Consider the following 22,774-nt stretch of genomic DNA (forward strand, 5'->3'; position numbering starts at 1 on the left):
TGGCTGTGATCACCTCACTGGCCCGCTTTGACCTTCGGGGCTGCTCTCTGCCGCTCAAAACGCAGCAGAGCAATGGCCGTCTTCCCTACCCATAATCCCCCTGGCAGAGCCCTGGCATGAAATGGCCTTGAGTGGGAACAAATGGTGACATCAGGATTAGAATTTATTGTCGTGAACATGCCATGTTTTGCGACAGCATTACAGATGATAATCTTGCTGTAAATTACATTTCAAAAATAAGAAAAAGCGCAAAAAGAAGAGAAAATGTGGTAGTGTCTGTGGTTCATTGTCCATTCAGAAATCTGATGGCTGTTCGTTTTCAGGATCCTGAGCCTCCTTCCTGATGGTAGCAGTATGTAGAGGGTAAAGCCTGGTTGGTGAGGATGCTTGATAAAGGCTGCTTTCTTTAAGATGCCACCTCTTGTAAATGTCCTTGATGGAGTTAAAACTGATGCCCGAAATAGCAAAGGCTGAGTCACAACTCTCTGTATTCTTTTTCTGCTTTGTGCATGCCAGAAAGTGATGCCTGGAGGTCTGCTTCTGTGCTGTCAGACCATAATTCTCTAATTATTTGGTGTATTGGTCCACTTCCTTCAGTCACTCAGCTGCAACGACCACCAGACATGCGAAGGGCTGGGCTCTCATCTGCATCTTACAGACATGGCGACCAAAAAAGACAAGAAACCCAATGCAGAATGATTAGAGATCCTCTTCCCCAACTTGTCCCCAACCCCCATCCCTCTATATTCCCATCCCTCATTTGAGGAAAATCATTTCCCTTTGACCCTTCTGCATTACATTTGAAGTTCCAGTCATGCAGTGTTGGTATTTAAATTAACCCCTGTGTTACATTCCAGCACAACACTGCCGGGGTCAACTGTGAACGTTGTGTGGATGGATATTATCGGGCACCCGATGTGCCAGCTGATTCAGTGGACGCTTGCATCCGTAGGTTTTACTCAGACTCTTAGTTATTTATCATATTTTGGGGGGGGGGGGGTGAGATGAGAGAAAAATGGCACTTGAACTGATGTGCACTATTTTGTTTCAGCCTGTAATTGCAATTCTAAGTTCACCGAAGATACCTGTGAGGATACTACAGGCCGCTGTTACTGCAAGTACAATTACGCGGGTGAAAATTGTGACCACTGTGCCGCAGGATATAACGGCTTCCCCAACTGTTACCGTAAGTGCAGCAGCCGCAGAGCTAGGTCTTCTAATGAACTATCACTGAACTAATTATTTTAAAGGTGAGGTGTTGAGTTGGAAATTAATGAGTTGTTTTGAGAGTCCACAGTAACCCAGACCAGGCTAGTTCAATGTGACAACCTATCAGTAGACTTTCTGTCATTGTACAGGTTTGGTTGGTTTCATTCCAGCTCACTTTGGGCTTCAATTCTCACTTAGTGATTCCCTTGGTCTTGCTTGTCTCCCTCAGACCTCTCTGTGCATTCCCATTACAATACAGCCAGCCCTCTGGTAGAATTAAGAACTCATAACCATTCCCTACTTTGCTTGTTTCAAGCTGTTCTAAAGTATTTTGCATCCAATAAGTTGTCTCAGATGTACAGTCATTTATTAAATGATGAAGCCAAATTTTGCACAGCAAGGTTCCATATTCAGCCACAAGAGCCACATGACATTCATTTGAAACCACGTAAAAATGACTGCATGAAGCAAGACTCCGCAGAGATGGGAAAGTGAGTAATAACATTCACATTGCAAAGGTGCCAGGCAAATACCCTGCCCAGGTGGAGAGGGCAAAACTTCCTGCCTTTCATATTTAAGGGCATCAACATCCTGAGGGGCGGCAAGGTTAGTGTAGCAGCTGGCACGGCACTATTACAGCATGAACAATCAGGGTTCGAATCCACTGCTGTCTGTAAGGAGTTTGTTCATTCTCCTTGTGTCTGCGTGGGTTTCCTCCAGGTCCTCTGGTTTCCTCCCACCCTTCAAAATGTACCACGATTGTGTGTTAACTTGGGTGCATATGGGTAGCATGGGTTTAAATGGCCAGAATTTGGCTTCTACCATGTTGTCAATAAAAAATATTGACAACATCCTCAAGTGGGCAATAAATATTCTAGCCATGGGAGTGAGTCGGATATTGAATATCCTATGACAAGTGACTCAAAAGGCTGACATGGTAATAAACTTTCCACCATCTGCAAAGAACAAGTCAGAAGTGTGATGGAATCACTCTGTGTTTCCAAAAAAAAAACTCAGCACCATTTGGGAAAATGCAGGTCACTTGATTGTGCCAGATCACCCACCATTCCTTTGACCATTGCTACACCATGGCGACAGTATGTCTCATCTATAAAATGCACGGCGGTTACTTCCTTCAATTATTTTGATAGTACCTCCCAAACCTGCACCTCCCACCAAAAAAAGGACAAGGGTAGCAGGCATACTATTCCTTTATCATTGGATGTGAATCCTCACCAATAGAAATTAAAGAAGACTCGTCATCACTTGTTCAAGGGTAATGGCAAGGATGCTCAATAGTGTCTGGCCTCGATGGCAAAACTAGATCACCAGAAATGAGCAAGCATGAAGTATCAGAATCAAGTTTATTGTCATGAATATGTGTCATGAAATATGTTGTCTTGCGGCAGCAGTATTGTGCAGAACAAGATGCAAAATTATTATAAATTGCAATTTTGTAAAAGAAAAGATTTAAGAAAATAATAAATAACTAGTGTAAAAAAGAGAGGAAAAAGTGAGGTAGTGTCCATTGGTTCACTGACCATTCAGAAATCTGATGGTGGAGGGGATGAAGCTGTTTTTGTAACATTGGAAGTTCGACTTCAGGCTCCTGTACCACCTCCCTGATGGTAGCAGTAAGGAAAGGACATGGCCTGGGTGATGAGGGTCCTTGATGATAGAAGCTGTTTTCTTGAGGCACTGCCTCTTAAAGATGTCCTCAATGGAATGTAGACTAATGCCCATGATGGCGTTGGCCATTGAAGAAAACAGAATGTGGTCTTTTGGTGTTGAGGATTGATATCTGTTAAGACACCAATCCTGCTCTGGTTTTCTTAGTCGATAATGGAAATGTCTGCATCTATTTGAAAGTGCAGTTCATATATTGATTCAACCAGAAGGTAGCACCTCTTATAGGGCTCTTCAATGAAATGTTAGCCTCTGGAACCTGTGGCTCTCGACCCTGAGGTGAGAGTTCCACTACGAAACAGTAGCAATGGCTTCATACTGGTAAAACATGTTCTACCCACTCCCACCGCACCTCCTGTCTCCGGCTAAAATTGCCAGCAGAGGCCCTTGCAGAATATTTCCTTTTGATTCTGAGGCAGCCCATGTGAAAGTGACCTCCATAATCAAACCCATATAAATTTTGAGACTATACAGTTGTATTACCAGACCGTGTGAATCAACATTATTTGGTGTCAATTTAGTCCAGTGATTGAGTTTCAAATTCCTGGGTGTCAACATCTCTGAGAATTTGACCAGGAGACCTCCATGTTGCTGCAATCACAAAGAAGGCTCACCAGCGGCTACAGTATTCTTTGTGAAAAGATTCAGTATGTAACTGAAGACTCGCAAATTTCTGCAGGTGTTCCCTGGAGAGCTTTCTAACTGGTGGTGTCACTGTCTGGTATGGAGGTGCCCATGCTCAGGGCAAGAAAATACGACAGAGGGTTGTGAACTTGGCCAGCACCATTACAGGCATCAGACATCAAGGGCACCTACAAGAGACAATGTCTTAAGAAAGCAGCCTCTATCCTTAAGGACCCTCACCACCAAGTCCATGTCTGCTTCACGCTGCAGCCATTAGGAGAGAAGTTCAGGAGCCTGAGAATGAACACTCAGGGGTACAAGGACAGCTTCTTCCCCTCTGCCATGAGATTTCTGAATGAACTGGAGACACTACCTCACTTTCTCTTATCGGTGGACTAATTTATTTAATTTTAAATGTAATTTTTATAGCAATATTTGTACTGTGAGGGCTGTTGCTGCGATAGCAAATTTCGTGACAATAAATTCTGATTGATTGCCATCAAGAACTATCTGTGGCATAAAAAGGGAACAAATGCAAGTGCTGTATGATGTGAATGGCATTAATTTTGTGTGGAACAAGTGTAGCAGTAGAACAGCTACATCATGCACGTTTTAATGCACACATGGGTTTAAACTGGTTTAAAGTAAAATATAGCTCCCCTTCCAATTGACTTGATTTCCACCATCTGGTATTTCACAAATACCCTGAGGAAGGGCTCAAGTCCAAAGCGTCAGTAATTTATCTTTACCTCAGGACACTGGAAGGCCGACTGAGTTCCTCCAGCATTTACTGTATTTTGACTGCTGAGATTTTGTCAGGCATCTGCCCTTGAACATGATCATTGCAAACCAGTTCTGGAAGGGAAATAGAGAAGGATTTCTCTTCAATTTCTTTTCATCTTGACCCAAATAGATTGTAATTATGAAAACAAACATCAAGCTGGAAATGGGCCTTCTATTAAGGAAACAACATATAAAAAGTATGAGAGATTTCTGAATTTGGCATTGTGCCCCACAAATCTAATGGAAACAGATGGATGTGATTTTGGCTATATTGTGATCAGAAGAAGACAGATATTAAACTATTGTGTTCCGCTTACTGTTCAACAGCTTTGCCAGTGAATCCCACACAACCCACAGGGGCCTTGATTCACGTGGGTGAAATAATAAGTAAGTCACTTGACCTCAATTGTGTAAAATGTCTCCAGTGCTTGTTTTGATTGCAAGTTTAATTGTGTTTTCAGGAGTTAAGATCAGAGACAATTTTGTGACCTGTTAAACAGAGGGTGGTGGTGTGTGTATGGAATGGGCGGAATTGGTTGAGGCAGGTGCTTTTGCATTGTTTAAAAAAATATGTTTGGATAGATGCATGGATAGTAGCGGCTATTACAGCGCCAGCGACTTGGGCTCGTATCCAGCACTCTTTGTAAGGAGTTTTACACGTTTTCCCCTGTGTCTATGTGGGTTTCCTCCGAGCGCCCTGTTTCTTCCCACCTTCCAATACGTTTGGGGTTGTGGGTTAATTTGGGTGGCCTGGGTTTAAATGTCTGGAGTCAACATCCCCGCAGCCGCATTCTTCACAACCCAGTGGGGCCAACAAAGGGAGATGGCTTGCAATTCTCTTGTGAAGTGGAGATCACTGTGCTTTAAATAAAATTTAAAAATTAAAAAGGAACACAGGCAGGTGGGGCCAGAGCAAGTAGGATATTTTGATCTGCAACAGCAAGTTAGGCCGAAGTGCCTATTTCTACGCTGAATGGTTCTAAAGGGCGCAGTGGCCTTTCCTCAGTTTCTTACTGCTCCAAGGAGAAAACCACCAGACGGTTGAAGCATTAGCCTCATTAATGAGGAATGAAACTCCAAACAAGGCACGAATTTATGGTGCATATGTTCACATACTTGTACCTTATACCCACTATTATTGAACCGTTAACCGAAGGGAAAATCTTGATTGATTATTTTCCCCAATCCAAAGTACTGCATTAAGAATACTGAAACCTCGAATGTTCTTCCAACTTTGATTAGGACACAATCCCCAAGTCCACAAAATTCTGCCTGTCCCAGTCTTGAAGATATAGCACAACTCGGGTTTTGCAACTCTTGGGGAGCGAGAATTTCTGAAGCGGCAAATCCCTTGGAGTACTCTGAAATGCTGGCGCCTTGTTCTAGATTTTTTTCACAAGGGAGAACCCGCTCCTTATCCACATTGTCAAGCCCCCCCCTCAAGAATTTTTCTAATTTCTATAACATCATCCTGCATTCCACGGAGCTTTTATAGGCCTGATGAGCTCAATAAGACAATCTCTTAGTTGCAGACATCAAACCTGAGAAATTCTTTGAATGATCTCCATTGCTTGTATATTTTCACCATTCCCTCCCTCCTCATATATAAGGAGACCAAAACTCAACAAAATACTCCACATTTGGTCTGTGTGTGTGTGTGTGTGTGTGTGTGTGTGTGTGTGTGTGTGTGTGTGTGTGTGTGTGTGTGTGTGTGTGTGTTGGGACAAGGGATGTGGGGGAGTGATGTATGTATTGGCGGCAGGGAAATGTGTGGGGGGGAGTGATCTGTGTAGTGGGCACATGTGTGTGCTTTGAAGGGAAGAGAGGGGAATGCCAGTGTACCGTGGCTATTTGCAACTAGATAAGAGCAGTAGAAAGAAGGGAACAGTTCTCAGTCCTGATGATGTTACGTCATTAAAGACACAGGTAGAAATTGGTCGACATTCTGGCATTGTCACCTCTGCTACCAGTGAGCAAGAATACATGAGTCAGTGACATTTGTTTCAGTGTTATCTTAGTCAATCTCTAATGTCAAATGAGGATTGCATAGTATATAATTGATAAATACTTACTGGATGTGTGTCTTGTACGTAGGCTGTGACTGCAATGCAGCGGGAACCCAGACAAATGACTGCCAGCCCGACTCGCAAACAGGGACCTGCCGTTGCAAGCCAAACTTCACAGGCCGCTTCTGTAATTGGTGTGTGCTTCGGCACTTTGGAGCAAACTGCCAGCGTAAGTGAGCCCAGAATTCTCCCTTCACTGCTCAGCCATGTTAATGGCATGGCCCAGCTTGCTTATCCATGTGTGATTGAGATGGATCGGCTCAGAATGTGAATTAATGAAGGTCCACAGAAACAAACCAAAGTTGGCTCAATTGACAGCTTCTTGCATTTATCTTGCCCCCTAACCTTTATTGCAGCAGATTTTCCAAAGGAAATATTTGAAACTGAGTTGCGTGTGATCATTCACAAAAGCTCTGTATCGCAATGGGTTTTGAGTTTATTAACAGAGGAGAGAAAGTTGGAGAGGTTGAGGTCAGGAAGTCTGAAGTTTGGACCCTGGTGTGGATAGCAGTGGAGGATCCACACAGGAGAGGGCTTGTGGCTAGGGATAGAGAAAGGAGGGGCAAATATACATCTGCAACAGATGGCAGTTTGGGGATGTGACAGTCTACCTCTGAAATGTAATTAGTATTGATAACCAATAGTGGTCACTGGGAAAATGGTTCAATGAGGGGGCACCCTTTTTGTTCAAGTTACTGTGAATTTTTCTCAGTAGCTTTGTTTGGTAATCGTTGAGTTAACCCAAGCTCTCTGTAAATCTCTTTCTTTCCAATTATATAGCCTGTCGCTGCTCCAGCCCTGGTGTTAGTGATGGTAGCTGCGATGAGGAGACAGGACAATGCTTTTGTCGACAAGGATTTGAAGGTTTCTACTGCAACCAGTGTGCTCCAGGCTACTTCAACTATCCGATCTGTCAACGTGAGTTTATTGCTTGCACTTACAAATACAAATTCAACAATGGTAGAAGAATTTAGGAAATACAGTAAAATTCCTATTATCCGGAATTCCAGCAGCCAACAAATAAATGGGTTAAAAAAAACCCACAAGTTTAAAATTGGCACACCTCACTGTTATTTGTCCATTGATGCAACACAATCTCAAGCAACTGGAAAATTCACTTGTCCAGCATTTACCAATCCCTATAGGTGCTGGATACCAGTCGTTTTACTATATAACCATATAACCATTTACGGAGCGGAAACAGGCCTTTCGAGTCCTATAGATAAGAATCCTGCAGCATTGATGTTTTTAGAATTTACTGTCAGAGATTTGAATGGCTTTGCAGATGCTGTTCAACCTACTGAATTCTACCAGCAGTTTATTGCTTGCCTGCATTATTACTCTCTGCCCTATTACCCAAAAGCCGATAGGAGCTGTGCTCTTAGGATGCAAGAATGCCTTGATCTTTAGTCAAGTTTATTGCCATCTGATTGCACAAGTACAACCCGACAAAGCAGTGTTCTCCGGTCCTCGGTACGAAGCACGCAGACATAACAAACAATACCTATGCAGGACAAGTATCCACATGTAAAAATACATAAATAATGTTTAATAAATATGAGAACCTTGGTTGGTCAGTGTGAGCAGTTCCTTTGGCTATTCAGCATTCTTACTGCCCGTGGGAAGAGATTGTTCCTCAGCCTGGTGGTGCTGGCTCTGATCCTCCTGTATCTCTTTCCCAATGGGAGCAGCTGAACGATGCTGCGTGTGGGTTGGAAGGGGTCCTCAGTGATTTTGCAACAATCAGGCAAAGATCCTGGTAGATCACATCAGTTGTGGGGTGGGGGGGGTGGGTGGGAGAGGGTGGAGTGAGATTCCAATGATCCTCTCTGTCACTCCTAAGGTCCTGTGGATTAACCTCCAATCCTACAAGGTCAAAAACAGGCCACATTCACATTTGTTCAATTTCTACTCTGTTTGAATGCAGGAGTTTATTTCTGTAGTAAATATCTTTGTGGTACTGAGGACCAATGACCAGATTTCTGGAGTGTTCAACCTGCCGAGCACTTGAGTTACTGCAAACTTTGCAGTTTTCTCATTGTGTTGCTTGCTTAGAGGTGGATCCCGCAATTCAAAGTATTTAATTATATATAAAATTTTTCACACCACCCCAAGTTTAGAGGTAGCAAGAAGTTATCGAAATTCACGTCATTCCTTTATTTTCAAGTCTTTCCCCCATCTCTTGTCAATGCTTTGTTGATTTGGAAAGATCAGATTAAAGTTACTTGTGGAGGCTGGGAGCTGAAGTCTGGAATACACACATGTATTATTTCCCAGGATATCAATGCCAGCTGGAAGGAAAACGGATAAAATGAATACTGGATGTGAGCTCCCAGGGGAAGGGTTTTTTAAAGTCTAACTGATATCTCATTTTCTGTTTCTCCTCTTGCAGTATGTAGCTGCAGTACTGCTAATAGCCTTCCTGAAGTTTGCGATCACTCTGGACGTTGTCTGTGCAAGCCAGAATTTGGTGGAACTCGCTGTGACCAGTGTGCCGCTGGCTTCCATTCCTACCCACATTGCTATGGTTAGGCTCTGAACTGTTTTGAAGGCTTTTGCAAACAGTTACATTGACCGTGAGAAGTATCTTATTTATTGAGTGAGTGGAAAGGCAAAAAGTGATTATTCATTGGAGCCTTGAAATCTGGAAGAACAGGGAGTGCAAAGTCTCCCCAAATTTCAAGTTAAAATGTGATTTGCTTCATAGTTTACCACTTCATGGGTGCATTGAAAGGCTGGAGATGTAGATGCAAATGCAGGCAATGGAATCAGTAGCAAAAATAAAATTCAGAGGGTCATGCAGTATTTGTGGAGACGGGGGGATGATTGACTTTTTGAGTCGAAACACTACATCAGGACTGGGTGGAGATAGAAGTTGGCCAGTACGCAGAAGTGAGAGGGAGAGGTGAGACCGAGGCTGGTAGATCCTGTGGGTGGGGGAATGGAGATGATGGGCAGGTGCAACCAAATGGGGGAGGGAGAGAAGGGAGCATTGAGAGAAAGATTAGTAGGTGATCAGTGGAAACCAGATAAGGAAGGGATGGTTGGCAGATGGAACCAGGTAAGGGAGTATAGGGGAGGTGAAGCCCATTAGGCAGAGAAGATGGAACAAGGCAGGGGAGGCTGGTGAGTCTGGGTTAAAATGAGGGGAGGGATAGAAAAAATTAATCAAAGGAGAGAGAACTGGTTGGAATGGAAATGGAAAATAGGGAGGGTGTTACCCAAAATTGAAAAGAATCAAGTTCATGGCAGGCAGAGATGAATAACTGAGGCTTGGCCTGGAAATGACAGCAGGGATGGTGGTTCATGAATACAAGCAAGGGAAAACCTGGGACCAATTCCTAGAAATTGTTCATCAAAAGCAGCATCACCAATATTCGGCCAACTGCAACGAGATCTTTTTCTTCCTTGCCAAGTTTTTAGAGCCTTTTTTAAAATGTATTGAACTTGCCCACATCCCTATCATGGGAGTTGGCCTCAGTCCTGTTCTCTGTCTAACTGAAAGCCGGAATGTTGTTGGTGGCTTCAGAGTTTATACAATTACAAAGGAAGGGGAAGTGACTAAAGTGCAGTGCCAATGAGGGCACACAGTGGGAGTGGGGAACTCGTGGGTAAGAGGATAGTTGAAACAGGCTGGAAAAGGAGAAGGCTGGAAAACTTGGCGAGGGTGTAGCCTTCTACGGCCTGGGGACACGATGGAAATAGGTGGCTGAGGAGCATCAGGGAGGCGGATCATCATCAGTGTACCCACAGGGAATCCCACCGCAGCCACTAACCCATGACTGACCTGTACTTGAAAGCATGGCTAGGCCCTACATTGCACAGATTGGCATTAACATTCTTCCCATGGGTTCAAGTGACCGCTGACTGGTTTGTTTTCCTTTCTATAGTTTGCACTTGTGACGAACATGGATCAGTGGACAACATCTGTAGCTCAACGGGTCAGTGCCAGTGCCTTCCCAGCTACTCGGGACTCACGTGCAACCAGTGCGCACCAGGTTTCTACGGATACCACAGCTGCACACGTGAGGAACTTAGTGAATTGCATGTTAAACTTTAGTCTTGAGCCACAATAGCCTCCTCGAATAAGGTGAACAAGACACACCAGCTCTCAGATCTTGCAGAGTCGTGAATCAGAGTTGTGAATGTGCGTTAGGTTTAGTTAGTGGAGAAGAGTTAATGCTAAAAGACAAAAGAAGTAAACATGGCTATAATATTGGAATTAATACAGTGCCACCCATCTTGAAGCATTTCTCCAGTTTCCAGAACACCATATTATCTCCGTAATCTTCACACTGCCATTATTCCAAACACACTCTCCAAGTTCTTGTCTTATAGGGGAAGGCTATTCATTCGGCCACCTTCCCCTGATTGTAACAAGAGTTCAAATCTCTCGGCGTTAAGTAAATTTTGGTCATGTAACAAAGCTCCAAATGTAAACCAGCTTGTGGCAAACTATTAACTGCAATTCACTTGTTAGCTCATTGGACAATGGTAAAGATGGAGGAGGATTTGGAGCACGAACTGAACTGGCCAGGAGCTCTGTTGCTGCTATGCCAACCTGTGGTCATATTTGAGTGTGCCTGCTGCTGTTTGACTGGTTGATAGACTTGATGTCCTGGATAAACCAAACACTCATGGCCAATTGGGTGTAATTGGGCAGCATGGGCTTGTGGGCCGAAAGGGCCTGTTACTGTGCTGTGTGTATGAATTTAAAACTAGTGAGCTAATATGAAACGGGACTCGTAAACATAAATGCCTCTTGTTCTGGTGGTGATCCAGAAATCATAGCAGGAATGTCAACTGTTTACAATTTATTTTTTTAAATAAAGGCAGATGAAAGCATGAAAGAAATAGTTGTTTAAAATGGCACAGAAATAGATAAATTAAAGGGTCTTAGGAGTGTACAAAGGGACTTAGGAAGGTTGAGCCAATGGCTGAATGTGAGTACATCCTTTGAGTGAGCCTTCAGTGTCTTTTGGTTAATGTTTTTCTTCCTGACCTGCTTGAGAGCCCCCACCTCTACTCAGGCTCTAGAGAGGATGTTTCAAAGCTTGTATGCACAGTTAATTTCCCTGGATATTTGGGACCAGCATGTGTGGAACTGGTTCAACCCTCTGACCACTTGGTTGTTCATTGCAGCTTGTCTGTGTACCTCGGAAGGCTCGTACATTAATTCCTGCGACCAGGAAACGGGAGAGTGTAGTTGCCGTCCTTACGTGACTGGGGTGCATTGTGACATGTGTGTAGAAGGAGCTTATGGCTTCCCAGATTGTAGAGGTAAGCAGCTTGATGGCCTTGTGTTGCACCCTCAAACAGAACTTGTTAAACTGAATAAGAGTTCATAACTGGAAAAATAATCAAGTAATTATATAATTTTGTGAAAGTTGATCTGTGTTCAATTTCACAGGGCATCTTGGATGCATTTGTGTTTAGCCTTCAGTGATCAAACAATAACTATTTGTTATGGGACGTCAACACGGCAATAATAATTCAAGACCATACACAACTGTCCTGGCTATGGAATCACAATATCGGATATTACTAGAAGAGCAATTAATATTTTTTTAAATCTGAACTGTTCCTGTTTAATAAGTAGCCTTAAAAAAATATGGGTTGAAATCTCTACAAATGTCCTGACTTGTGAATTATGGGTGACAGTGTGTGTCTGGAGGATGTTAATATTTCACCATTGCTGGCATATCGAGGTCAATGTGCTATAAGATCACAATGAAACTGCAAATATGTCAAGTAGATTTTTATCTTCCTGGTTTAGGCAGGAAGGTTTAATTTGGATAATCTGACCAAAAGAATCAGCCAATCCAAAGTGCAGATTCTCATTCCAAATTTGATCAGTTCCTGGCATGGTTAGACCACACTTGGAGAATGTGACTGCAGAGGACATTCTCCACGAGGTTGCCTGGATTGGAGGCAAGTTATACAGAGATTGAACAAAGTGGTCATATTTTCCCTGGAGTGAAGGAGACAGGGATGAACTGACACATGTATGTAAACTCATAAGTAGGGAGGAAGGAATTTAAGAAAAAATGAGGGCTCACATTTAAGATGAGAGGAGGTGGCTTTAAAAGGGATTTGTGGGGAAGGTTCTTTGCAGAGAGTTATCGACATTTGGAACTGGATGCCTGGGAATGTGATGAAATCAGATACAATCATCACATTTAATATTTTGATGGGCACTTGAATAGTCATTATGTTGAAGAATGCAATAGAATGTGGGCACATGGAACTAGTGTGGATGGGGATAAATAATCAGATGTAAAAACTACAATGCTGGAGAAACTCAGCAGGTCAAACGGCATACTTGAAATAGTAAAAATAAAGATACTTGACCAACGTTTTTGGCCTTGATGAAGGGCTCAGGCCAAAATGTTGGTTGTATAACTTTATCTTTGCTATTTAAAGTAGCAGTTTGACCTGCTGAGTTTCTCCAGCTCGTGTTTTTACTTCAGTCACCGCATCTGCAGACTTTTGTGTTTTTCTACAAATGATCAGAATGTACATGGTGGGCTGAAGGGCCTGTTTCTGTCCAGTGTAACTCTGTGTGGGTGAACAATCCACTCTACTATGTGGCATGAAAAAAAATCTCTTCCCAGCGCACCTTCAAGCCATCACTGTCGAGATAATGCTTGATCCACCCTCACTCCCACAACATCCCTTCACGACCTAGGCGGGGCCAATGAAGGGAGATGGCTTGCGATTCTCTTGTGAAGTGGACACAAATGACTGATCCTAAAGGTCTCAATGATTTCAAAGGCATTTGGATTATTATTGTTTGTCTTTGGTAATCAGACATTTAAAAGTGATTCAGCTAGATCTGATTAATTATGAAATAATAATATGCTTAAGACAACTTGCACCACTAGAAAGTAATTTCAAACATAATGTTAAGCAAACAAGTTCCCTACTCTCACCTTTTTGATCAAAGTTTCCAGTTCAACTAAAAATAGGACCTTGCACCTAATCCCTCACTCCCTCCAGTCCTGTACTTGCTGGTGATTCAGGGCAGGAGGGAAAGGTCAGATCTGCCACTCCAATGCATGGACACACCAAGCTGATCTACGTGTAAGCTTTATGAGCACGTTTCTACTTATTTAATTGTATAATATTAGGTAAAATTAATTCAGAAAATATATAACACTGTTTCAGGGAATTATTCCTCACATGAGTATTTTTGATAGCTCTTTAGTTGCCAGTTTGATGTGGCCTTTACCTTGCATCACAAGGCTTTAGAAGTCAACAGGGTGCTTTTTCATCTTTCAGACTTCATTGGTATAAAGGTCCTTTACTCCCCCTCCCCCCCCCCCACACATGTTACATTGTCATCCCCCCCCCCCCCCCACACACACTCACACTTTATGTTCCTATCAATGGAATCTCCCTTTTGGGATTGGAGAACCTTTGCCCTTTTTTTTAAAATAAGGAGCTTGTAGTTCCAGCCCATCATATTGCATCCTCCAAGAGGTTCAGATCCTGTAGTGTAACCATCATGTTTGGTGAGGCATAATTATCTGGTAAATTAGAATTCTCCTGGTATCTCACTGTGTTCTGATTTTTATTTGCAGTGGCTTCCTGTGACCCGGCAGGCTCTACCTCTCTCTCCGCTCATGGTGTAAGTGAAAAGCTGTTGAACTGCATGTTTTAACTGAGCAAAAGGATCCTGTCAAATAATGGCCAGAAGATTAATGAGGGAAAAGGAAGGGGAAATACTTCAAGTCACTCCATTTTAATTGCATCATTAACCCAGTAGGAGGGATTCCTCCAAATACTCATTCTCACACAAGGCAGCAGTTCTTGTTAAAATGCCTCGATAACTTTGTTTTTTTGTGATGTCAGTGGCAGATGCCACATGGAGGAAACCTTCCTCTTTGAGCTGAGAAAAAGAGTTGATTTTTTTGAAATGGATATATACTCTTCTTTTGTGAAGCAGTGATAAACTTCACCTAGAATTGTAAGTTAATTGGGTTTTAAGTTGCAGAAACAAGCTAGTAAAATGTGTCTTTTGTTTTGGCGGCTCAGCTCTTCCCTGTTAATTTATAGTTTGCTCAGGTGTTGAATAGAACCCTAATTGGGTGTTCCTTTCACAGACCAACTAACCATAACCTTAAATGTAACAATCGTAAACGTGACATCATACTAAGCCAGGCAGGGGGACCCAGCAGTATACAATCTGCTTCAAGCAAGAACATAAATGTTCCAACAAAATGAACAACCTGAGCTCTGCAAAACTGGGCAGGCTGTTAAAAAGCAAAATGACTTCAGATACTGGAAATCACGAGTAAAAATGGAAAATTTTAGAGAAGCTCAGCAGGTCAGACAGCATCTCTGGAGAGAAATATACAGTTAACATTTTGTATCTGTTGAGCTTTCAGTTAAAGGTCATTGGCTTGAAACTCTCTGTGGATGTTGCCCGACCTGCTGAGAATTGTGTTCTGTTTTTATAGTCAGGTCTTGTTCAATAAAGTTTGCTGCTGGTTGGAGCTGGGAAGGAATACTATAATGGTTAACATGCTTCTGGTGGGCTCTTTTAAAGAAACAATCAGTGGTTTCAAAGAAGGAGCTCTCCCATGTTAGTTCCTGCTGCCTCTGTGCTTTTCTTAAGGCTAATATTTGATTTTAAAAAGGGTATTCAGATTCATGGCCTACAAGGCAGGAACTTCTGATCTGAAATCGTTCTGCGCCCCACGACCAAAGCAACACTGAGCATCAAACATGTTGTTCAGATATCCAAGCCTTGCTTTGTAATCTCTTGACACCCTAGTTTTTACTAAGACCATCAGAAAGGCATGGATGAAAGTTGTGAACCATTTTTATTAATTGAGCATTTTTGAATGCTGTTTGTTGAATGGATGAAGGCTTGAGTTGATGTGCTTGAGTTTGAAGGTCACAATTGAACTGTCAGACCTCTATGTCTGTGTGCGTGTCTGTGTGTTTAGAAAAACCTAAAGCATTCACTTCTTTATGACAGCTGCTTATTATGTGGAGATGATGCTTTTCAATTATTTCCCACTCTCCTTGTGATCTTTTAAACCTGAAATAAGGGCAGAAAACATTGCAAACACTCAGCAGATCAAACAGCATCTGTGGAGAGATAAACTGTTTTTATTACAATTTCCAATATTGCTATCTTTTTATATTTTTCTAATGACCTATCAATTTGTGTGACCTTTTTTGTCATCAACCCTAAGATTTGCTTATATGGGCTCCATGTCAAACATGGTTTGGTAATAAAAAAGGTAAGGAAGGAATAGATTTCTTGGCCCCATGAGCCTACCTCACCATTTACAGCCTGATCATCGCTGCTCTACATTATGTTCCTGTAAAGAGACTTGCGAGGTTTTGTTACGTTAAGGATGCTACATCTTGCCACATCATCAAACTCTCATTACAGAAACGACTGCTCTTTTTAAAAATTTTTGTAGCTCATTGTATCACCCAATATGAACGACCAAAATAAAGGCTTTGAAACCATTCATTGGGGTTGGGAAGCCAGAAATAACTTCAGATTGGTGACACATTTCATCCATTTTGGATTCAAGAGTTGGCACAACATCAGGATTGAAGGGTGTCCATTTAAAATGGACCTGGAGATAAATTTCTTTAGCCAGAGAATGGTGAACCTCTGGCATTTGCTACCATGGGTGACTGTGGAGGCCAAGTCATTGGGTGTATTTAAGGCAGATTGATAGGTATTTGAACAGTCAGAGAAGGCAGGGGCAGAGCGGGGTCAGTGGGGGAGAATGGCCTATTTCTGCTTCTATGTCTTATGGTGATCAGTTTCACTTTGCAAGTGCTGAATTTAGGTGGGTCCTGCACTTTTCCAATCCTATGGGGCTTTTCCAGCGGAGAGAGCAAAACGAGTGCTTGAGCAGGTGAGCTGTTCCTGACATGTTTGTCCTTTTTCCCCACCCCATTCAGGAATCCTGTCAATGTCGAGCCCATGTTGAAGGTTCTGCCTGTGATAAGTGCAAGCCTCTCTTTTGGAATCTCTCACCAGAAAACCCTTGGGGATGTTCCAGTAAGAAATGTCTTTGTGTCTCAACAGCGAGCCAAATTTAATGCCCGAGGATGTTTTATTTTGACATTCATTCATTGTTGCGCGGGTTTGAACACCTGAATTCATTTATGACTGGATTCAAAGATGCCTAGTGATTTAAAATAATTTCCTGGCAGAATTCTGCCATTGCCTTTTACTGACATTGTACATTTGTTTTCAGGCTGTCATTGTCACACCGAAGGTACACTAAATGGTGTTGCGGAATGCTTGCAGGTTGGTTACTTTGCTGAACACTAGAAATGTCTCCATGAGATTGTGGATCCATAGGGCAATGCTATTACAGCACCAGTGACCCAGGTTCAAATCCAGCGCTGTCTCTAAGGAGTTTGATTGGTCTCCTCTGGGTGCTCCTGTTTCCCCTCACCCTTCAAAATGTACGGGGCCTGAAGGTTGACTGGAGTATTTTGGCGGCATGGGCCTGTGGGCTGGAACGGCCTGTAACCATGCTGTATGTCTAAACTAAAATTAATATTGGCACTTCATTGAAAAAGTAGTTAATTATTAGGAATTTTTTCTCCTGCTATCTCTGTTCCTCCCTGCTGCTGCCTTCTAGAATCTTCTCTTGTCTGAATTTTTTTTTTGCCTTGTGACCATCATGCACTTGCCTATATCTGTATGATATTCATAAGAACATAAGAAATAGGAGCAGGAGTAGATTATCTCGCCTGTCGAGCCTGATCCCCCATTCAACAAGATCATGGCTGATGTGATGATCGGCTCATCTCCACCTACCTACTTTTTCCCCATATCCATTAATTCCCTTACAATCTAAAAATCTATCCAACCTTGTCTTGAATATATTTACTGTGGTAGCTTCCACTGGTTTAATGGGCAGTGAATTCTACAGATTCACCACCCTGTTCAGTCTTAGAGATAGAAATTTCTCATGGATCCATTTGGAGAATGTTGGTTGCCTTTTGTACCCAGCGCCATGTCAGTAGTGAGTGAAGCCAGTGGCATTTCGAGCAGAAGGCATTACGCCGCATTCTTAATTTTTCCGTCTGCACCATTTATTTCTTGTAAATTTTTATTCCTTTAAAATAATTTCTGGGAACACAATCCACCAGCAGAGCAAAGTCTTGCGAGAGCTCCATAAGAAAACACTCCTCTCTGTGAACTCCAGAAGGAATGCATCAGATTCCATTCTTTGGGGTCTGTCTAACACTCGATAGGACTGTCTACTTCCAGATGGTGAGAGTTCCCCAGAAGTCTCATGGGAAGCATTGTTAGAATTGCCCGAGGTGGCCAATCATTGCTGCGTGTGAGTCAATTGGACATGTAAAGATCAGCTCTTGTTCCTTTCAGAGGCCAGAGTTGGCCTTGGTGGATCTGAAGCGAGCAAAGTTCTGGTGGAAGCAGGCTTGCAAGATGTTCTAATGAACCCTGTGCTGATGAATAATACCCCAGTATTATTTTTGGGACCAGCAAATCCAAGACAAAAATATCCTTTTATTGAAAATTTAGATATACAACATGGTAACAAGCCTTTCTGGCCGATGAGCTGCTCAATTACGCCATAACCCCAGTACAATTTTTGAGCACCTGGAGGAAACCCATGCAGACACGTGGAGGGCGTACAAAATCCTTACAGCACCGGATTCGAACACTGGTTGCTAGCGCTGTAACAACATTGTGCTAATTGCTATGGTAACTGTAACACATTTTTTTCATGGCGATGCCAAACTATTTGTATAACCACAGACTGGTTCATAAATCTAACATTAATCCAGGATATGGGGTTGCAAAAAGGCAAGCTTATAATCCGAAATATAGCAAATGAAATTCTAAACCACAACAGCATGCCCATAGAGTGTAAACATTCTACCTATCTATTCTGTTGCTCTCCTGGAAAATAATGACCACTGCAAACAGTACTTTGCTTGAACATAGAAATTGAAGATATTGGCTGTCACAATGCAAGGTCTTTTTTATGATGATCTCTGTAAGGTTTTCTGTTTTGCTTTGCAGAATGATGGCCACTGTTACTGTAAGCCTAACGTCTGCACGCAACAATGCACAGCTTGTAAAGCAGGATATTATAACCTCAGCTACAAGAACTATTTTGGCTGCCAAGGTAAGTTACCAATTGCCCAGCCTGATCTGTTCTCTTTTGAGTTTATGCTGTCACGTATCAACATCCAACCCTGTGAGCTGGGCTCCAAAAGTTCATAAAGCTTTTGGCTGCTTTATGTCCAATTTTGCTCTCTGACGACCCTCTCGCAAAAATTCTGAAAGCCATAGTTACTGCTGTGTTTGATGTGCAGCAATGAATTGAAACCTGAGAACAGGATTAATGAGAGAGATGGTGTGATGACTCCCCAGAGTTTTGGTGGTCTCCCTTTCCTACCATGCTGAGTTTGGTGAATCTTGACATTCGTCACTGAGGGAGGTTTGGGTGATAGTGATGGTGGACATTGGGACTGACTATTCTGAATTTGCCCTCATTCTGCTTCAACTAAATATAGATTTCCATTAACTCTTAAGTTCTTGCAGGCATGCTGGGTCAGTTCTCCTCTCCCAGCCAAGCACAAGTTGTAAAGAGAGTGGTCACTGTGCTCTTGTGTTCAGCTCCACGTCAAACTGCAGAGCTGGAAGGGGTTTGTGTCAAAGTTGCAGAGGGAGTGGTGAGAGTACAGGATGGAGCAGTGAGGTCAGAGACAGGGCAGTTAATTTGTGACTTCTGCTTGCTGATTAAAAACAAAAGTTGTATCTTCTCCAAGCCTTGGCCCGGTTGATGTGAAATAGGCCCTTTAGTCCAACTCATCCATACTAACCAAGTTGCTCATCTGAGCTAGTCACATTTGCCTGTAGTTGGCTGATATCCCTTTAAACATTTTCTATCCATGTACCTGTCTAAATAATTTTTAAATGTCATAATTATACCTGCCTCTAAATCTCCTGACAGCTCATTCCACCTACTCTTGAATGTTGGACCTCTATTGGACCACCCTCACAGTGTTGTTCTAGCTACTAGGAACAAATTGAAATGAAAAAGTGATTACGTACCCTTTCTTTGTGTTTGTGTTTTTGTAGCAACATCACCACCCCTTGGAAGAAGCCCCAGAAATCCATAGCCAGTGGGAGCAATCTTTTCACAAGGACATTAAGCTTTCCCACATAAGCATTTGAAGTCCGTATGTCTGTGGCAGGGAGAATGTGAGGCATTACATTTTGTACTAAATGATGCCTCGATTTCCATTGGGTCTGCCGCTTCCCAACCTCTCAAGGTTTGTTAAAGCTTGGTGAAGGAGGATGGTGTCTCTGATCTGTAGTTCACACAGTGATCTGTATCACTGAGTGAAAGATGGAAGCCTGCAGATACTGAGATTGTCTTAAAAACACACAGAAAAACTGGTCTCACAGCGGCCATAGGAGGTAAAGATATATTACCGACGTTTTGGGCCTGAGGCCTTCTTCAAGATGCAAGTAAAAAATCAGCCAAGCCTCATAATTAAAGATTAAGGTGGAAGATGGGAGTGGGAGGAGTCCAGACCTAACAGCCAAATGGTGTTAATTGGATATGATGAGAGAAAAGGTCAGAATTTATTTTGGCTCTGAGAAGGGAAGAGAGGGCAAATCAGAACTAGAGGAAAGGAAACAGGGGGACGAAGAATGTGGTGGGGGTTGGGGGTGTTGTATCACTGAAAATTCCATTAAATGACTGAAACAGCATCCTCCATATAGGGATTAATGGAAATGTTCTCTGCTGACTGCAGCACATCCCCTGCGCATCTCAACTTTTACTCTGTCAATATAAAGTTTTAAAAAAGGGCCAGAGCTAAGATTCGGCAGGCCTGCAACAGTTACTATTGATGCAGTAGCAAAGGCCTTGTCTTCAATACTACACGAATCCATTAATGCAAATTGCTTGTGATGAAGTTGGTGCTGCCAAATGTTTAGCAATTGGATTTGCTCTTAAGTATATTGATGTAAAGATTAACTATCATCTGTTTGTGTTTTGATGCTATTGTTTTTTGCCTGCAGGTTGCCAGTGTGACATTGGGGGCTCCTTGGGCAGATTGACCTGTCATGAGCAGTTGGGGAGTTGCCAGTGCAGACAGAATATTGAAGGACGTGCCTGCAACCAGTAGGACTTCAATTTAATGTTCTTGCCTTCGAGCTGTCTCCTTTCGGCAGGGATTCCCAATGTTCTGAGTTGTGATCTATTGGATGTGTGTGTTGAATATGGGTGTTTCAGGTGCATGGCAGTCAGCACTGAGAGGTTACTGAAGTTTTGAACCAATTGTCTTAAGAGTTCAAATAAAAGAACACTGCAACTCTGGTGGTTTGACAGTATTTGTGCCTTGAAATGACTGCTTTTAAATGAGTAAATAAACTATAAGGAGATTATTCTCTCCTCCCCTCTACCCGTGTAATGTGTTCACATGCAGAACATGTTCATGGTAGAGTATTTGAATAATTAACAATCACCATGGAATAAGTTCCTTCCCAACCTCCAAAGCACCTGACATCCTGTTCATTCAGATTGTAGAAGTGAGGGTTCGGATGAGATTGGAATGAGAATACAATAAATCTGCTCTGATTTTTAATTTTATGCAATAATATTCATACTGCTTTTTCATATGAACATTTGATGATACTGCCTAAAACAGAAGTGAACCATTCCATCCTTCTAGCTCTGGTCCATCATTTAAAGCTCATGACCAACATTGGTGGCCCAGTCGTCTACTACAATATTCTCAACTCCATAATTTACTGAGAAAGTTGGGCAGCATCATCTTGCCATTCATCCGACCATTGAGACTAATTTTCTGGGGAATTCTCGGATGAATTTTGAAATTGTATCACCATGTTCTTTTAATATCAATTCTCTCTATTTCTTTATCAACTTTCTTCCTCTCATTTAAAAACTGATTTTGCTCACCCTTTTGAGCTCCTGACCTCCAGTAAATACAAACCAATTTGTGCAAGCTGACCTCATGATTTAAGCCATACATTCAAAATCCTCAAACTTCATTGGCTTGTTGACCATCGTTCTCCCTTGAGCAATTCTGCTGTGTGATCATGGTTAACTCCTCTTCTATTTCATTGGATATTCTGTTACATCAGGTTAAAATGGATGTTGACTGTGTTTGGGCTTCAGTGTAATATTCCTCACAACTGAGTCGTAATACTTGAGTTTCTTGGGTAGTTTTCCACCGCTCATTTAAAGCCTGCCCTGAAAAGAGAATGCATGTGGAATGACATAGCTCACAGAAAAAGTGTCTGAAATCTGAATTGCTACAAGATGTCAGTCATAGATCTTTAGATTCTATCCCCCTTAATGTTTTCATTTTTTTAATTAAAGGGCAAAGCCTGATCATTACTTCCCTGACCTGCACCATTTGCGGTTTGAGATTGAGGATGGTGCAGCTCCTGATGGGAGAGCTGTTCGTTTTGGTTTTAATCCGCTTGAGTTTGAAAACTTTAGCTGGAGGGGATATGCACAGATGTCTCCAATTCAGGTAGGTGCAGGGTCACTTCATACGTACATAAAAGCATGTTCGGTCAGTTAGCTCTTTATCACGCTGTATTTAGATTTTGTTCTCTACATGCCTTTTTCCAACAGTTTATAGTTTAATCTCTGACAACTGACAGAGAATAGCTGAAAGTTCTGCTTGGATATTTGAGTGGGTAAGCTCATCACAGAATTCCAATCACATCTTTGCTTCACAACCTAAAACAATTGAAGAAAAAAATAAGACTTAGAGAGGTTTACATTGCAACACATGCTTGCCCAATAAAAAGGATTTTGCAATCCTTCAATGGCTCAAGGGGGGGGGGGTAACTATTGCCTGCTAGAGACTGAAGATGTCAGATTCAAGCTCAAGTCTATATGAGTGAGATAGTTTGTAGTTAGTTTTGATATTCCTAGGACGTGATTCCACTCCTGATCACTTGCTCCTAAGTATGGCCATCTCATGAAGACTACCAGAGATTAATTTGCTTGTCAGCATTTACTGCAGCTGCAGTCCATCAGCGATGAGCCATTCCAGGATTACTGCTACCATCGGAACCATGTTCCTGTATTAATCAAGCCACAAAGATGTGAAGATTCCAATGAGAACTCATTTATCAACCTATTGAGCTCAGAACATTGAACAATAGTTTCTAAGATAATACTTTTTATTACATTTGATGTATTTCATTGTTGAATAACAGTAATTGACCATTGAGAATGCCTGATTACTAAAACATTGTCAAATAGACTCATTGAGATCTGGAACGAAGAACTGTTCAGCACACAAAGAGCCCACCAAATATCATGAAAAATTTATTAATAATGCATAATTTCTTGTCTTAACCTTAATTTGGCTTCTAGAATTCATGA

General features: G+C 42.2%; 1 protein-coding gene across 2 annotated transcripts in view; it reads left to right on the forward strand.

The window, feature by feature from the left end:
- lama5 (laminin, alpha 5) overlaps positions 1–22,774 on the forward strand; it is a 247,739-nt gene that overhangs the window by 110,098 nt on the left and 114,867 nt on the right. The window contains exons 9-22 of one of the 2 annotated variants that reach the window (XM_069884131.1): positions 858–948; positions 1,052–1,186; positions 4,630–4,689; positions 6,397–6,537; positions 7,149–7,286; positions 8,761–8,895; positions 10,259–10,393; positions 11,511–11,648; positions 13,952–13,998; positions 16,305–16,404; positions 16,604–16,656; positions 18,412–18,517; positions 20,428–20,530; positions 21,752–21,908. In XM_069884131.1, coding sequence (XP_069740232.1) covers positions 858–948; positions 1,052–1,186; positions 4,630–4,689; positions 6,397–6,537; positions 7,149–7,286; positions 8,761–8,895; positions 10,259–10,393; positions 11,511–11,648; positions 13,952–13,998; positions 16,305–16,404; positions 16,604–16,656; positions 18,412–18,517; positions 20,428–20,530; positions 21,752–21,908 — 1,539 coding nt within the window. The remainder of the gene's footprint in view (positions 1–857; positions 949–1,051; positions 1,187–4,629; positions 4,690–6,396; positions 6,538–7,148; positions 7,287–8,760; positions 8,896–10,258; positions 10,394–11,510; positions 11,649–13,951; positions 13,999–16,304; positions 16,405–16,603; positions 16,657–18,411; positions 18,518–20,427; positions 20,531–21,751; positions 21,909–22,774) is intronic. The other variant, XM_069884132.1, reaches the window with a different exon arrangement.

The sequence above is a fragment of the Narcine bancroftii genome, chromosome 6 (genome assembly GCF_036971445.1).
Source record: "Narcine bancroftii isolate sNarBan1 chromosome 6, sNarBan1.hap1, whole genome shotgun sequence".
In the NCBI taxonomy this organism is placed as follows: Eukaryota; Metazoa; Chordata; class Chondrichthyes; order Torpediniformes; family Narcinidae; genus Narcine; species Narcine bancroftii.